Raw genomic sequence first — 17992 nt, forward strand, 5'->3', positions numbered from 1 at the left:
CGCGATGATTTGATCTTGGATGTGTCATTTGATCTTGGATGTAGTAAGCGACGTACGAAGAACGGACCCCAGGCTCATGTTTGAATGTTTATCTGCAGTCCTGTTTACCTCATTTACCTGCACAGTTCAGCTTGCTTGGGCCTGCAGACTCATGCTGCCCCCTGCTGGTCATCGGCCAAACCCTGCCGTCTGTGTTGACCCTTTTTTACGACTCTTCTCTTTCCTGCAGACACTGTTCCTGTACATCACTCGCACCATGAAGAAAGGCTACCAGCAGGCCCAGAGGAGCCACAGCAGTAGCTGAGAGCAGCTCGTCCCATCACGTGGCTTCAGCAGCTCAGGACTGAGTCTTTAAATGACAAGTTGTGTAGTGAAAATGTTGTTTTCAGATCTCATGTGTAACTGTATGAATGTTTAACAGCTCTGAGCTGTGGGCTTTTATTTTGAAAGTGAATAAACATCATGTGACGAGGAGATCTTTTATGCCCCTGTTTGTACACGATCTGAGTATGAGCGGAGTCACATGTTGGGATGAAGCTCCTGCTGCGATGTCACGTCCTCTGGGCATGATCACCTTTGACCTCAGCCACACATCGAGCACAGGCCGTCTAAGGTTCTGGTTTTTATTTTCATTTAAATTTTCACAGCATCGAAAAACCACAGAGAAACATCTGCATGAGATCAGTTTATTACAAATGACATGATGATAAAAGAAATCCCGTCATGATGAAGGCGTGACGCTTCGGATATGTGGACATAAAGGCCGTGGGCGGCCGCAGGACCGTCAGACATGTGAAACGGTCGATGAGACGTGAGCACACGTTTCTACAGCCTGGCTGCTTCTCAGCCGCATGCACTGTAACAAAAGTAAAACACAAAGGCAGGTAGCCCAAATGACCTGTAGCAGCAGCAGTTACATCATCACAGCAATGGCCAATCAGGTGTCTGCTGTGGGCGGCGATGAATCGGTACATTCTGGAAGGCTGCGCCAAAACACCACGAGCAAACAAAGCTCAGCTCCAGCTGCCCTCACAGGCGTTCGGCAATGAAAAAGTGCACATTTGGTGACTCAGCCTCAAACTCTCACCTGCCGCAAGCTACAGGAAACATGCACCTTACAAAATAAAAGTCCAGCTTCTTCAGACACGCACATTCCAGCAGATTCAGTGAAGTCCTCTTTTTCTCAGCTCTCTCAGTTCACAAGCTGATGTGAGCCTAGCTTAAACTGTTCACCCTCTCTACAGACCACACCCACTAACGGTGTGTTGAGGCAAATTCCTCCTGGAGAGGTGCAGGACAGCCCTGCGGCTGGATAAATCCTGGACTCACACAGACCCGTCTAATACATCACCTGCCTGCCACTCGCCTGCACTGGTCCTGAGAGTCGCAGCTGGACGATGATTGGCTGGGTCTGCTGTCCTCTCAACGCAAATGAGCTCCTGGCATGCCGTGTGTGCCCCGCCCACTAATGATGTCTTCACACAGCAAACTTCCTCCTGTGGAGCTATGCTAACACTTTCCCTCTGCTTCCAGGGTTTGTGCTAAGCTAGGCTAATCGCTCAAGAGGGTTTCACTGAGCGCGCTCAACAACCGGCTTCTACCCACACAGATGCTTAAACAAAAACAAACACACACACACACAACACACGCGCGCGCGCCATCCTCCGCCTCTCTGAGAGCAGGCAGTGCTCTCACAGGTAAAACTCTAAATACTTTCTTCATATAAACTTTTCTAACGCAGCCGAACAAGAAATTTACAAGAAATTCAAAGATCAGAAACACTCCAGATGAATGGAGTTACACAGTCAAGTCCACAACACACAGATGTATCACAGGTGAGCCTGATCCAGCAGCTCATGCTGCTCACAGACGAGCAGAACTCAGCAAGCAGAGTCAGCTGAAACGAGGATATAAAGGACACGAGCTGTTCATCAATCGGAGAGTGTCAGTCCTGAACTCTGGAACCAAGTCCGCAGCTTCTCTGACAGAGCAGCTTCGAAAAGAAAAAAATTAATTGTTGAGTTTTTTCTCAGCTGATGAGTCCACACTTCATCATCAGGAATACAGCCTGTGCTCATGACATAACGCTGTCAAACTGGACTCTCTGAGCCCTCACAGATCAGGACGGGGCAAATGGACAGTGGCTTGTTCTGATCAGAGCTGCAGCTTTGCTTCCACAGACATCTGCGGTCTGCGATTAGAGCTCGGTGTGTCAGCCTTACAGCTCATTTCATTACCAGAAACACATGAGGTGTCATAATTAAGTGAGGCAGAACTTGTGGAGAACACCTCAACGTTCCTTTGTTTCACATGACCCTGAACTATGTTAAGGGGCGAGCCTTTCTATCAGAAACCAGCGTGCCAAACAGAGCTGAGTCTGGTCTCGCATTTCTTTCAATTTAGGTAGAAAGGCGATGCGTTCAGGGACCAGCACAAGTCTGTTCATTCAGCATAACCTGACACAGCTTCAAAGCTAATGTACAATTACGGCAAGATGGCAAAAGAAAATGAGGCTGAGCTAGGGCTGCTCAAGTAATCGAATTTTAATCACGATTACGATCTGGGCTTTCAACGATCATTAAAAATGACTGAGCCGATTATTAGCCCCTCCCTCATTTATCCGCGACACCTTAAAGGCCGGTCCGTGAAAATATTGTCGGGCATAAACCGGTCCGTGGCGCAAAAAAGGTTGGAGACCGCTGATTAAGAGGACCCGAGGGAAGCTCGGAAAGCTAAGCAGAAGTTATTTGGAGAGTGACTGCCGTTGGTTGAAAAGAGAGTTTAAAAAAAAAAAACTTCAGTGGTGTTGCACACTATTTTATATTATTTTTTAAAGTCATTGTTAACCCTTTAAAGCCGGTCAGAGCAGCACGCTCCGTTTTGCGTAACTATTTTTAAATCCCTGTAGAACCTGAACCGTGTAAGCTAGCGCAATAATTTGTTTTGCATATGAAACCGGAGGAGTTGTACTTACATCTGATGCCATCAGCTTGTCCTCGGTCACGGTTTCGTTCCACATATAGCTTTGCAAAAATTGCATAAAAAGCGCTTGCAGGAACAAAAACATAATATTCCAGAAACACGCTTTGCCGTTCCTATCAGCTGTTCGTAACACTTCCCACAGTGAAATGATGCACATGCTGTTTTCTTTGCAAATTTGCATCATAGGATTGTTTTTTGTTTTTCCTGCAGTATATAAAAATTGCTGTATCTCCAAAATAAAACTATGAAGACACTCAAAATAAATTTCCTGTGGTGGGAAACTATTTTTTGCAACTTTATTGTATTTAAAGTTTTGAGGGATAAACCTCTTAAATTTCTCCAAGTAGAAATATATGTAAACAAAACAAAAGCGATTTTCAATTTTTTTGTAGTTTATTGCACTTTTTTGCAATTTATGTAATTACTATGGACTTAATGCATACATATTATTAAAATATGGGCTATAACAGTTGTATTGATGTATAGCAACTTGAAATGCTCCCACAAATGGCACTACAGCATGTAAAAAAAAATAATATAAGCTCTGGTGGACTTGGTTCTATAGTAGGTCTTAAAGGGTTAAATAAATATCGTCAAATAATCGTGATCTCAATTTCAGTGAAAATAATCGTGATTATCATTTTTGCCATAATCGAGCAGCCCTAGGCTGAGCGTCATTGCAGCGGAGCACCCAAACATTCAGGAAACACAACATTACATAGTTTTCTCTTCTACAGCTGAGCTCAGGGTTCCGTTTCCTGTCTGCACAGCCCACAGGAAGCTACGGCTTTCTCTTCATAAATACAGACATAAAAACAGCAACACAATCTATCTGTTCAAATGCAACGCAACAACAGATTATCAAAGCACAAAGTTTATCGGTATATGTTTGTACATCATCCACGTACTACGGTGGCGCGAGCGGCTGCTTCATTATGGAGCTTTGACTACGTTTGCTGAGCTTGTGCAAAGTGGAAGCAGTTCTACAGATATACACTGACCACGAATGAGAGTTATTTCTGGACAGTTTCAGTGCATCCACACGCCGCAGCTCTTCCACCCTAACAAACACACACCGGAGACAGGTCGTCACGGTAACAGCCGGAAGGAGCATGACTGAGCTGCTCCCTGTAGACAGGGAAGGGGTGTGTTTGAGGTCTGTTCACAGCTGCAGTATTTACAGGCAAGGATTCATGTGAGAGGACTCTGCTAGAAACGATGCATGTGGTTCTGGTCCACAGCAGCATTTCACTTAAAATTTGCATCCTTGAAAGTTCACAACTATGACCTGTGGGACACCGAGATCATCACCTCATCACATCGCTCTGACGTTGGAAACCAACGTCAACCAAACTCTGGGTTGGAAACCAATAAATTCAGACCAAAAATTCCACTGATGCACGGCATTTGTCAGAAGCTTTGTAAATATCCATTCTTGCTGCGAATGAATGATAAGTTAGAGGCAGACCTCAAACAGGCCCGCCACAAACCCACACCAGCCTCCAACCACACATTTACAGCTGAAGTCAGCACTGAGTTGTGGATCTGGGTGTTACAGTCAGAGGCAGGGACTGGTGGATGCACAGTTACTTTCCAGAGGTGCTACAGTGGCCTGCTCAGGCCATGTTGTGGGCCCCATCGGGTCCACGAGGCGGTCGTTTGGTGCTTTCGTTGGTGTTGGGGGCTCCGCGAGGTTTGGTGCTGGGTTTCTTCTCCCTTGTAGATGGGCGAGTCTGACTGAGGGATGCTGCGTCGGCTGCTGCCTGAAGACCGCCATCAGGCTCCACAATCGTGTTTATAACTATAACAAGAACATTACAAGAATATTAAATAACACACCAGGGCCAATGAGTCTACTTCAGATAGAGTCTGAGATGATTTATAAGATGTACAGTGCTCAGCATAAATGAGTACACCCCCGTTAAAAAGTACAAATTTAATCAGTAGCTCAATGAACCTAAGAACACTTTCCCAAATTTTCACAAGGCGGAGTTTTATTGAACACTTGTTTAACTCCATAACATGGAAAGAAGGTTAATAATATAACTTCGATCACAAAATCTTCAGTTTTACTCAAATTGGTTAAAGCAAAAATGAATAGACCCCACAACAAAAACTACTACATCTAGTATTTTGTATGACCGCCGTGATTTTCAAGGACAGCACCAAGTCTTCTAGACATGGTATGAACCAGTTGGCGACATATTGCAACATCTATCTTTTTCCAGTCTTCAAGAATAACCTCTTTTAGAGCCTGAATGCTGGACGGAGAGTGATGCTCAACTTGCCGCTTCAGAATACCCCACAAGTATTTGACTGGGTTCAGATCAGGAGACATACTTGGCCATTCTATCACCTTCACCCTGTTCTTCTTCAGAAATGCAACAGTAGCTTTAGATGTGTGTTTTGGATTATTGTTGTGTTGGAAAAGTGCACGACGACCAAGTGCATGCAGTGATGGCAGCATCTTCACCTTCAGTATAGAGCAGTACATTGTTGAGTTCATGATACCATCAATGAAATGCAGCTCCCCAACACCAGCAGCACTCATGCAGCCCCACATAAGGACACTGCCACCACCATGTTTCACTGTAGGCACCATGCATTTCTCTTTGAAATCCTCACTTTTACAACGCCTTATCTCATCACTCCAGATTATAGAGTCCCCGTAGTCTTCATCTTTTTCAGCATGGGCCCTAGAAAATTCTAGGCGTGCTTTTTTGTGCATGGGCTTTAGGAGAGGCTTCCTTTGTGGACGATACCCACGCATGCCATTCCTCTGCAGCGTGCGCTGTATGGTGTCACGTGAAACGGTCACTCCAGTTTGGCTTTCTACTGCTTTAGCTAACTGAAGTGAACTTGCATGGCGATATTCTTCAACCCTTCTCATCAGAAGACGCTCCTGTCGAGATGTTAACTTCCGTGGATGGTTGGACGTCTCTGTACAATGGTTGCACTTCAATCTTTCTTAAATTTTTGAATCACTTTTGCTACAGTATTTTGGCTGAAATGTAAAGCTTTTCTGATCTTCTTGTAGCCCTCACCTTTTTTTTTTTGTAAAGAAATGATTTCCTTTCTCAGATTTTGTGACATTTCTCTTCCATGTGGAGCCATTGATGACATCATGAAATGGAAAGTGATTTTCTTTGATAAAGAATCCCTTTCATAGTCACCTGTCTGCTGGACACCTCTTAAATGAATCATTAGACTCACCTGTGCTTGAATGCCTGTTAATTCAAATTTTGTAGTCTTTAGTGTGGCTTTTCTCCTAAGACTATAATTGGGGTGTCCTCATTTTTGCGACATGGGCTAGAATGAACTTTTTTAGGAAAATAACTTTTTTGTGTGTGTAAATAAACAAAACTGGTTTGCAATCAATGGTCCACATTTGTGGGAGTATTTTGTATCTCATAGAAAATGTTGAAAGGAAACTAAAGGTTTTCTGACAAATGTAGTGGGGTGTACTCATTTATGCTGAGCACTGTACTCTCACAAAAGTGCTGGAGACAAAGAGAACATTAAAAAGAACCACAGTTAAAAGTTCAATTCAACTGAAAACCACAATGACGAGAGCCGTTTAATAGTTATGAGGTAGATAAACTGAATTCACACACACAGGAATGATTCGAGCACAACATTCAACAACTAAAACTGATTTTCTGTAAATAAATTCTACAATTTGGTATCCTAATTTAAAAAAGAAAAAATAATAATTTTGCTTTACTATATGTTCTGCTGAGTCAGGCACAGTAATGATATTTTAGCACTGAAATCACTTGAGTTAAATGAGCATAGTGGTGGAATAACCATTAGAAAAACATAAAACATGATAAATAATACTGTTAATTAGGGCAGCTGTGCCATAAATCTTACACTGTGTGGTGTAATAAATTTGTTGAGCACTGTTCATCAGCTCAATTATTAGGCAGTTCTGGAACTTCTTTGTCTTTTTCTTGTGGTTTCACTAGAAGTTAAAAAAAAAAAAAAAACCTGTCCCTGAATTTTTTTGGGATTTGACAGACTCAAACTGGACAAAACACACAAATCCAAACCTGAACGTACCTTCAAGCTGCCTCTGAACTCTCCTCAGCTCTTTCAAAATGGAGGTAATTTCCTGCAACAGGAAACAGAAAACTGAGGTTTCCAGATGTTCTATGAAGTTGCTTTTGTGCTGTTTAAATCAGCCAATAAATATGGAGATGAACCTTGTTGGAGGTCTTCAGGATGGGGACTTCATTTTCAGTATTGATCTTTGCCTCAATCTCCTCCCAGACCTCAGCCTTGTTCTGGAATAAAACTCTGAGAGGAAGACACTGTCGAGTCAGCACCAGCATTCAGAAACCACAGCGTACAGCTCCCAAAAGTGCCCCTTACTATACCGAACCGGATCAGACACCTGAACACCTAATAAGCCTGATAGCAAGTGAAGGGAACCAAAGAAATCATCCTCGTTTTACATCTGTGGTCTGAAGTTTAAATCTTTGTCTCACTGTGAGGGGAAACTAGCTGTTCCCCCAGAGAGAGGCTGCACTTGGACTGAATGGTTTGGGTAAACGTGTTGAATGGGAGGAGGTGGTCATTTCTGTACAAACTAAAAAGATATTGATGAAAAGGGATCCTTTTAAGCATCCCCAACATTTCTCAGGTTTGAGCTGCTACAGCCTCAGGGTGTCAGTGCTTCCTTACTTCATTTTCTCGGCCAGCTGCTCTGTGTTCTCCCGGATGGCCTGAGACAGCTGAGACACTGGATTCAGCATCAGGTTGTCCAGAATCACCTGAAAGAGTTCAGAGGGACATGCAGAGGGCAGGAGATGAAGCCAGCGTTGCACCGTCACGTGGCTCCAGCAGGTTACATCCTGATTTCCCAGCACACCAAAACTAACTGCAGCAGTTGTAGTCATGGTAACGATCACACTGGCTATGTTCACACGGCAGCTATGTAGGGTTTCATTACTTTTGCATGATGTTCTAGTCTTGAAACAATGGATAGCAGTGCCTTTGTCTAGAGCCCCGCTTCAGTCTGACCCTTGCATGGTGCGAGCTGTAATGATCCCTGCAGCCTCTAGGTGATACTATCTGAGCATATAGCACAGTTAGTCCTCAGCCTGACGCACCTGCCAGGGCTGAGAAATGAAGCTGGAGTTCCTCTGATGTCCAGCACAGGCAGCACTGAGTCAGTCTTTATGGACTCTGTGTTAAAACAAACACATTAATGCTGATAATTTCTCCTAAATAACACCTGATAGCAGATCACTTGGAGCACCTCCGTCCCATCCAAATATGGTCACTAAAGCAAGTGTCACAGCACGCACATCCATGTTTCAGGCTGCGGTGTACCGCAGTCCCAATTCCTCCAGAAGTAAGCAGACAACAATATTAAAACTAGTGCTCTCAGCCTTAATCTTGTTAAAATGAAGTTAAGGCCATAACCACATTAACGCAGCAAATCTCCGTTAGCGAGTTAACGCAGATAGATCTGTGTATGGGTCTGGACGGCTAACATGCTAGCTCGTCATTTTAACAAGATTAACACTGACAGCACTAATCAAAACCTAAATATTACAGTCATTTTAGTGGTTATTAGTCCCAGCTAAAACAAAGCTAAATCTGGGTGTGACGATGGTCAGTGCGATGGGTTACACACACACACACACACACACACACACACTCACACACACACACACACCTTGGCGTTAACTGCTCTGTTAATTACACATGAACATGACCGTGGCGCTACAAGCTGCAGTGTGAACGTAGCCTCAGAGGGATTAGACAGTGACCTCTTCGCGGTTCCACGGACGCCGTTGCTTAGAATCGGTCTCTGGCTCATTCATATTTGCGTCCAGGTCCGAGACAGCAGCAGAACCTGGAGGAACCTTCTGGTAGTTTAAACTGGCCTCAGGGATACGCTGGACCAGCTGGAAAGAGAATAAAAGGAGTCTGACTCCGGTGATGAAACCAGCTAGACGGTGATGGCTGTGCTCTGTGAACGCATGCACCAAGTCAACATGCAGCTGCAATGGTGGAGGCAACAGCGTGCGCAGTGAATTTCAGTGCTGCTGGGAGACAGAGCGTAACGACCACGGGGAGGCGAAGGAGGGCGGGAGAACCCTGCTGGGCACCAGCCACGGCTTCACGAACTGTTCCAAAACCAGTAACACCAGTTCATTCACGGTGGAGGCCGATGGACCCGATTATCATCAAAACCACTGAGTGAGCACCAAACAACACCGAGCAGGAACCAACACCATTGGGGCAGGTTCAGGTTCTTACATCTGATTCAGTCACCTGCGAGAGGGGACGGACTCTGTTTGAGACAGTTACGAACTTCAGAGCGTAGGGGTTTTATTCGTCTGTTTATGAGGGCGCGTCAGACAGAGCACCCAATGATACGCTGTGGAAATTTGTTCTCTGATTCACACTCTGTGGTTTGTCATTAGCTCCTTTCCACAGAGGACCACAGCTGGAGTATCTGGCAAATCTGTGAAACAGCCGATATAAAACACAATAAAGCCTTAAATGTGGTGGCTGGCTGTGAAAAGTGAGAGAACAGGCTTCCACTACAGGGGTCGTGACTTCTGATCTTGTTTTTATTGGCACCTGGAGGGTGTAATGTGTTACAACTGCCAAAAGGTGGCAGTTAGGGCCCTACAGGCTGTTTGGTTGCCACTGTTAAACCATAGAATCCAAAGAAGCGTGCCGAGTTGTGAAACGTTTTTATTCTCATGTAGGGAGTGTGAAGTAGCACAGGTGAAGCCACCTGTCACCTGGCCTCAGGTCATATTCTTTATAGAGCTCTTTGCTCTCAGCAGACCCTCGGAGGGGCGGGGCTTCAAGTCCTTGCTCTGACACACCTCCTCACTTGTTCCAGCTCGGGTTTGTTCAGCACCGCCTCAGCAGTTTATTATCAATAATCTTTCAAAACATAAATAAAACAACACCAATGAGAAGGGAGTGTTAGGATTAGTGATGGCAGGGGAACCAATCACAGGGCACGAGGAGAGATGAGTCAGACACCTGAGATGGTCGGACCCCCCATAAGTATGGACAGGATGGCGTCTGCGAGCAAAACAGAGAAATGAACGATGAGTCGAAGCATGACGAAGGCTTTTCCTCCCAGTCAGACCAGCATCTGAAGTGGGAACACTGGAGTTTGCACTGACCTCTGCTGAGCTAATAAACAAAACCTGAAGACACTGCAACACAACACCTGCTGCTAACCCTGCCTGCTAGTCATTCTATGGCCTGTGTGTAGTGAGAGTGTTATGAGGGATTTTTGTGGCCCACCTCCTCCCTGGCGGAGATGGTGGAGGCTGGCGTGTTGGGCAGCGAGCTGGGAGACGTGGTGGTGCCCATGCTGGAGCTCGGCGAGTCCCCATCCCCAGCAACATCGTGGATTTCCTTCGCCAAGATGGCCAAGTCTTTAGCCAGGTCCTGACTGAGCCTGCAGGGGAAACGCAAACACATGATCACCATAGAGAGGTGAGTGACATCACCTTACCGTGGCACACGTGTCAACATGTGACAGTGCTTTTACTTTGCAATCTCAGCGCTGTGCGTGGACCAGTTCTGGTACGGGTCAACGTCGTTCTGATCCTCATCCTCCTCCATTTCCAGGGAGACAGACTTGGTCCTGGTGGCGGGCGTCCAGTGGCTGTGTGGCGTCTGGTCAGAGGTGGAAGGATGGGAGGAGCGTTTGGCTCTGGAGATACCGCCACTCGTCTCGTATTCTTCATCAGAGGAAGAAGAGAAGTCCGAGCCCTTCTGTCTGCGACGGGAACCTGAGAACAGCCGGTCGTGAGAAACTGCAAACCTCAACTACGAGATTCTGTTTAACACGAGGTTCAGATAAGAGCCAACCATGACTTCCAGAGATCACCGCTATGCCATCATTCAGTCAGAAACCTCAGACTCTCAGGTGAAGTTTGACATCTCAGGTGACGTTTGACATCTGATCCTTGTGAGCCTTCATCAGTGATCACCCTGACCCTCGCATCTCAGCTCTTTGTGATCAAGGGCCAAAAAATGAAATTATTCACTTCAATACTATTTTATATTGTGCCAAATCACTACAGCAGCTGCACAAAGGCGCTGTTCATCATCCATCCAGAGCTTCTGTCCAACTCTACACAGCATTAGGCTTTGCCTCAGAGCGTTAGTAAGCATGTTTGGATGGCTGTGGCTGTGACAGGACATCAGATTAAAGTGTCTGCAGGGCGAAGCTCTGGGCTGCAGCTGGTATCTGGGTTTGTGTCCTAATTCCTGTTCATAACAAGGGAGCTGATGCTGTTTCCACGGTAATACAAACAGACTCAGCAGCATCAGAAATCTGACGACATTTCCAATGACAGCAAAGGTCAGCAGATCTCACCAGAGAGTCTGTCCTCATGGAGGGTTTTGAGTTTAAGTGCTTTTTACCATGATTCAATTGAATTCAATTTTATTTCCATGGCCTCGAAGCACTTTATGTTGTAAAGGTAAAGATGCGACAATGATACGACTCAAACAATTCAGCTCATTGTGAAGCTCAAAAAGTGAGACCGTGATGAGGAGGTTTCCCCGATTTCCTCACAATTGTCCTGATTCCTCTGAATCGTCTGTTTGCTGTTTCACACCAGTCAGCTGAGGCTGCTCGCACTAACTTTTGACAAACTCAGGTTTGCACAGACTTTTTCTTTTTTATCTAACACTTACACCTGGGACACATTGGACTTGCGGTTAGTACCTTGATAAGCTGGCATGAGCAATTGCTTCTCGGAGCTCTGAGACTTACACACACAGGTTGTTGAATTTATACATGAGGAATTTAATTGCACCAGTGAAATGAAATTATTTTCTCAGAATAATTTTTTGGCTCATGCATTTATCATGACATGATTATCATTCCATAATAAAAGGCCAAAAAATTCAAACTGACCAGTCCTCACCTGTTGGAGACGACGGAGCAACTGAAACACCTATGATTAATGCGATTAGACTGAGTGACGGCAGACTCGACCTCTGTCTCTCATCCTAGAACAACTCAGGAGGAACAACTCTGACTGAAACATCAGGAACCCCTCACATTCAGGGTCATTAAGGAATAACTCACCACTGCCGGCGTACTTGGCTCCGCTCGAACGGGTACGTGTCAGAGGTTGCTTCGCTGGAGCTCCGCCTCCTCTGCTAGCTGCCTGCCGGTTGTCACCCACCAATGTTTTCCTGGTGCTGACAACAGCCTCTGTGTTCCGGTTGGAGAAAGTGGGCCGTCCTGTGGAGGATGCCTCGGTATCGCTGGGGTTGGTGAAGGAGCCGGTCCTCTTCCTGGGCATCGCTAAGATGTCCAGCCTGGACAGCTTCTTCCCCTCAGTGGACACTTTGGGCGCTGCAGCAATATGGTCAGAATTCTGAGAGCCTCGGTCAGTCTCAGCACCTTCGTTATCTGAAGCTTCACCCAGACGTGCCCGCCGCAGCATTGAGGCTCGGGTCGGCCGTGGCGCTGACAGGCTGTTGGAGCGTGTCAGAACCTGCTGGGTCGCCGTCCTGGGCATCTTCCCATTGTCTTCTTTCTGAAGAGGGGCAATGAGTTTTTTGCTGCGGCTGGATGGACGGGACGTTTCGTGATCAGATGATGGGGTTTCAGTCCACTGCGGACCAGACCCCTGCTGGCCTTCAGACAGATCCAGAGAGCCACGATTCCCGGCACTGCGGCGCATCTGGAAGCGCTTCGCTGCCTCTGCCTTATTTGCTGCACTGGCAGTGATCTGGTTTCGGCGTTTCTCAGAAAGTCGCTCACGGGCACTGAGCTGCTGTCCCTTCTCTTGGATGGATGGACTAGAAGAGGACCTCTCCTTTTGAAGGCTGCTGATGGAAGGGTGCTTTTTAGAAGTTGAGCTGACTGGAGTGTTTTTGCTACTCACTTGACTCACCGTGCTAGCCGTGTCAACATCTGACTCACCAGACAGGGAGTCGTCCATGTGGCTGGACGAACCCTCCTTCTTTGAGCTGCGACCTGAACCAGAGGAGGGGAACTTGGCATCCAGAGAGGATAGAGTTCCTTCCTGAAGGAAGGACTGTGTGTCCTGGATGTTCTCCTGCCTCTGCTCCATGTCTCTGATGGATGGGTGGCTGGAGATGTGGGGAAGCTTCTTCATCTGGACAGTGTCACTGGGCTGGTCTTTGGTGAAACTCTCCTGACGGATGAAGGATGATGTGCAACTGTCTTTGGTTGGAACTGAATCTTTGTCCTGTGTTTGGAGGTTTGGAGCAGAGCTGTTGGGTTTGACTCCCGTCCTCTTGGGTTCATATCCACTCAGATGTCGGATCAGGACAGTGGTAGGGGGAGTTTTTGCTGGGGGGTCTCTTGTCTTCTCAGACTGTACTGGGCTCTGGGCTTGCTCAGGTTTGCTGGGATGGTCTTCTGAACCAATGTAGAAGCAGGTGGATTTGGAGGATGGAGACACTTTCTCCTGACCTCTAAGCTGAGGACCAGTGATCCCTGGAGATACAAATGCAGTCTTGACCTGATTTGTCCTCATCTTCTCTTGAACAGGTCCATCATCTGAGCGACTGGCATCACTCAGGCTGTCTGGGTCCACATCATCCTGAACGGACAGGCGCTGGGTGGAGTCAACTGAGTGGGAGGGACCAAAGGCTCTGTCCAGAGGTTCTTGGCTTTGGTAAGATTCATGGCGAATCATGATGCTTGGGGTGACACCGTCTAGCTTTTCTGGAGGCACTTGGGGCAGCAGCCTTCTTGTCCTGGAGCTGTGGCTGGACTCTGACTCAGAGTTGTCGTAGCTGTAGTTTCCCATCGAAGGGCTCATGAGACGTGAATCTGCAACACAAGTTTAGTCACGTCAGCATTTTATATGAGTTGCTTTAATGTTGCGTAACTACTTTAGTTTTAAAACAATAAGCGGAGTAAAAATAAGACCATGGGTCCATTGCTCTGAACTGTGTATAGATACATTTATTGTTCACTTACAAAACTGCAAATTACTGATAAATTCAAGACTCCAAGTAGACAAACGGAATCACATTTGGAGGTCAATAAACATAAAGCTGAGATAACAGCGGCTCTGTGCTCTTTAAACATGTTTAAGGTATTTTTAACAAACCTCACCTTCTAGACATTCTACTTGAGGTGGAGTGGAACCAGGTTCGGCGTAGCTGTCTGCTAGACTGGCCCAACGTGAAACCCACTTAGGGCCTTCCAGACATGCAGCATGAGCAGCTGGAACCTGCAGAACAAAATATGATGACCAACACCATTTTCAGGAAGATCAGTGGAAACAAACGTCAACATTTACATTCATATCACAAGAAGAAATAGGGAATAACAACATGTTTGTGCAGGCACTGGGATAACAGTGTGCTACAAAGGTGTTTCTCCAGGTTGTACTTCAAAATTTTCACTTTTTTTTTTTACCTGTATGGGGCCTGTTGAAGGGCCGCTGATAGAAGATGGGATAAAGCCATGCAGTGAGTCCACAGTGCTACCATCACTAGGCAGGTTAGCATGCTCATCTTTTCCATCATTTATCACAGGTCTATACACACCAGTGTTCACACCACTGTACTCTGGAGAATCGAGGACACCAAACACCTGTCAGAGCACAGGACATGCATGAGGACGGGCAGAAAAAACAAACAGGAAGAAATAGGAAGGATACAAGGGTAGGTACATCACTAAGAGATACTGTTCAGATAGGCAACATCAGAATACTTCCAGATACCCTAGGATCATTTCTAATTTCATAAACATTTTTCTATCTGGAAGATTCGGTGAAGACGAGACAACAAAACTGAGATAATCAGCAATGACACAAGGGTTTGAATACAACATTACATAAGATGTGTTATTTTATCAAAGTCCACATCCCTGCTGAAGAATCATACGGCACAGCACGTGTGCTGTGCTGCAGTTTTCCTGCACTCACCACCACTTAAAGACACCCTTTCACGAGCAGCAGGAACAATGAATGCTGCCTCACCCCACCACTATCACAAAGATCTTATTCTTACTGTGTTTTCACTGGGACTTCACCTGATCGATCATGTTACGAGCCTCTTCCACCTCTTTGTCCTGCGACTCCGTCTCAATGGTGTAGGTCCCAGCATCGCTCAAGCTGTCGTCTTCCTCGTTCCGGGCCATCCTCTGGGTACCTTTGACATCTCCTCCACTGACGGCCATGGGCAGCATGGTGGAGAAGGGAGGTCCAGACGGATGTACCGGAGCGGCAGCTGGGCCTGGAATGTTGACTGGGACTGGGGTCTTTGAGATTGCTGGAGGCTGTAATGGGGAGGCAGGGTAGGAGACAGAAGATGGAGCTGGAGGTTCTTGTGTGGAGGGGATCCTTGTATGATGAGGCGATACCATCACAGGAGGTGCAGACATTGGTGGAGGAGTTGTCTTATCCCTGGTTGGGGAGGAGTCATTACGACCCGAATCCTTCAGGAATTCAGCAGCAAACTCCTGGGCAAGCTTTGACTTCTTCCCAACGCTGCCGAAAGGTCGGATGATGATGCCCGATGAGGAGCGAGACGAGGAAGCCGACGAAGCCGCCTCCCCCTCGGTCTTTTCTCTCTTCAGAGAGCTTGACCTCTGAGGGCCACCATGGCTCTGACTCTTCAGAGGAACCGTCACCTGCTGTGTGGGAGGGATGTGGCCGTGCACAGATGCCGGCCTCTCGCCGCCTTTCCGCCGCTCCAACTTGGCTCTGAGTGTGGAGTACGAGTCAGCATGGGCGGGGTTGTGGGTGAAGGACTGAGAGCGCTTCTTGCGTGGGTTGTCATCAAAGAACTCAATGATGAAAGCTTGCTGAGTGAGGTGCTCGGGGGGCGCCTGTTTGGGAAATTCGGTGGGTGACAGAGCTTTAGGAGGACTCTGGGACAGGGGCCTCTCAGGGGCCACGGGTGAGGCAGAGGCCGGTCTGGGTGGAGCATACTGCAGTGGTTGGTGTAGCTGACTATGGATGGACTGGCCTGATTGGATGACCTGCTGCGACGCCTGGGACAGCTCTGATTGCATAGAGTGCTCAGTGCGGACCGAGTGGTGGGATTTACTCCTTCCTTTGAGAACTGGGTCCTCTGAGTCACTCTGGGTCCCATCCTCATGATGGTGACCTAAAGACAGGAATAAAGATGTCAGTGAGTACTAGCTTTTGAACTTTGAAGCTCAATGGTCACAAGTGTATGACTGAAGCTTTGATAGCCTCAAACAAAGACACAAGTTTAGTGGGGTCAGTAAAATCAGAGAAATATCAGAAGATTCAGGGACCGTGTGTCAATAAATTGTTAACAATGAAGTGCTGGACAGGTTTTATCACCAGCAGGAAGCATAATCCCCGATTACCTGTGAATGACAAACAGGTAACACAGGTATGGTCCGGAACACAGGTGCAACTCTGACCTTTCAGGGTCTTGATCTTCATGGCGAGGTCACTCTTGGTGCTGTAAACGTCTTCAGACGGTGGGCGTCTCTTCATCATGCTTACATCACTGTGGACCAGCCAGTCAGCCACCTTGCTCTCTGCTGACATCACCTCTGCAGGTGTGGCCATGATGGCTGTCTTGGTGGGTGTAGCCTGCAGCTTCCTCTGGCGAGTGGAGAACTTGGTGATGTGGTCTTTAATCTTGATCTTCCCAGGCATGCAATCATCAAACTCAATGGTAAAGGAGGCATGGCTCTGAACGACAGGCGGAGTCGGAGTGGGAAGCGAGAGTGGGGCCGGGGGCGTGTCAGTGTCCTTGGTGGGGATCTCATGGAGCTCCGCGCCTGAGGACTTAGGGTGCTGGAAGTCCTTGGTGGGGATCTCAAAGTAGCTCGGCTCACGGTGGTACGAAGGGAAGGCGGACTTTGGCTGACAGTCTGACAGCGATGCAGAAAATTCTGGATCTGCAGAGGGAGCGTCTTTCTGAACATCTGACAGAGGCAAAGAGACGACATCTCACCAACATCATCAATAACGCACCATCAGCTCAATTTAGCTTTATTTATACAGCACCAGTTTAGTGCACTCCTCCACTTTATTAAGGTGTGCGTACCTGAATGTGGCTCATCGCTGGTTTGGACTTTACTCCCATAATCCTCCTCTCCCCACCAGGAAGGCTGGCCATACAAAGGAGTGGGCCGACACACCGGCGCCTCTGTCACAGAAACGTGTGATAGGTGAAACTGACGACCAATCAAAGTGTCCCGAGGAGCGTGAACAAACAACTTTCTGGTTTGTTACTAAAACATTTTCCTGAACGAGCAGATTTATAGTAAAAAATACATCAGAACAAACAGCGACACATCATCTGCGTACAGGAACACACAGCAGACAGACTCCTGATCCAGTACTTTTTAACCCTGCACCAGGCTTTCTGGTGCAGGGTTTTGTATTACATTATGTTTTGTACAGTGCAGTATATTTTTGACCCTGTGTGATGTCAAAATTTTGTGTTATTGCTTGTATTACGCCCAGTATTGTTAGGAGTACATTTGATACACAGTATATTTACTGCCAGTACTGTTGCTGTATTATTGTTACCCTGTGCGAGGCTCTTGGTACTCTGCGCTTTCTCGCCTCTCGCCCGCTCGTCCACGTCGCTCTTCTTCCCCTCTGAAGGCTTTAGGCTCATCTGCAGCTGACTGCTGTACTTCTCATGCTGAAACAGAAGAATGAGGCAAACGTACTCAAGGTACTGCAAATTGCATGTACTCACGGTACTGCATTTACTCACAGTACTGTAAATGCTGTGTGTAGTCATGAGAAATTCATGACGCTCTGAGTAGTTTTGGAAATGCAAACTAAATGCAGTTAAACAAGGAAATTAAATAACACCCTCTATGCAGTAATTTGTACAATAGAAAACACACACCCACAAACACCAACCTTTAGGGCCTCCTCTGGGACTTTGTGTTGACTTTTCTCCAGAACGTAGACGTGAGAATGTGAACAACAGCTCAGAAAAATATTAAAATTATCACACACACACACACACACACACACACACACACACACACACACACACACACACACAC

At 46.7% G+C, this 17992-nt stretch overlaps 2 protein-coding genes across 4 annotated transcripts in view; one reads left to right on the forward strand and one right to left on the reverse strand.

Moving 5' to 3' along the window:
- The window catches only part of LOC102290011 (neuroglobin), a gene marked incomplete at its 5' end in the record, with an annotated part of 6270 nt that extends 5796 nt beyond the window's left edge, over window positions 1-474 (forward strand). The window contains 1 exon segment of the mRNA XM_042216675.1: window positions 230-474. Within this exon segment, the coding sequence (XP_042072609.1) occupies window positions 230-300 (71 nt within the window).
- A 3063-nt stretch (window positions 475-3537) lies between these two features.
- On the reverse strand, window positions 3538-17902 carry cep170bb (centrosomal protein 170Bb; the record flags this gene model as incomplete). 3 transcript variants are annotated; one of them, XM_014330953.2, is given in 15 exon segments in its annotated part: window positions 3538-4783; window positions 7045-7096; window positions 7188-7281; window positions 7669-7757; window positions 8763-8900; window positions 10270-10426; window positions 10520-10763; window positions 12074-13798; window positions 14087-14204; window positions 14393-14569; window positions 15011-16089; window positions 16376-16888; window positions 17011-17112; window positions 17499-17616; window positions 17844-17902. In XM_014330953.2, coding segments are annotated over 15 exon segments (4850 nt in total), but the record flags the coding sequence as incomplete, so codon positions are not given.
- Window positions 17903-17992: the final 90 nt, after the last annotated feature.

The sequence above is a fragment of the Haplochromis burtoni genome, unplaced genomic scaffold (genome assembly GCF_018398535.1).
Source record: "Haplochromis burtoni strain Fernald_Lab_line unplaced genomic scaffold, NCSU_Asbu1 Contig_1191, whole genome shotgun sequence".
Taxonomy (NCBI): Eukaryota; Metazoa; Chordata; class Actinopteri; order Cichliformes; family Cichlidae; genus Haplochromis; species Haplochromis burtoni.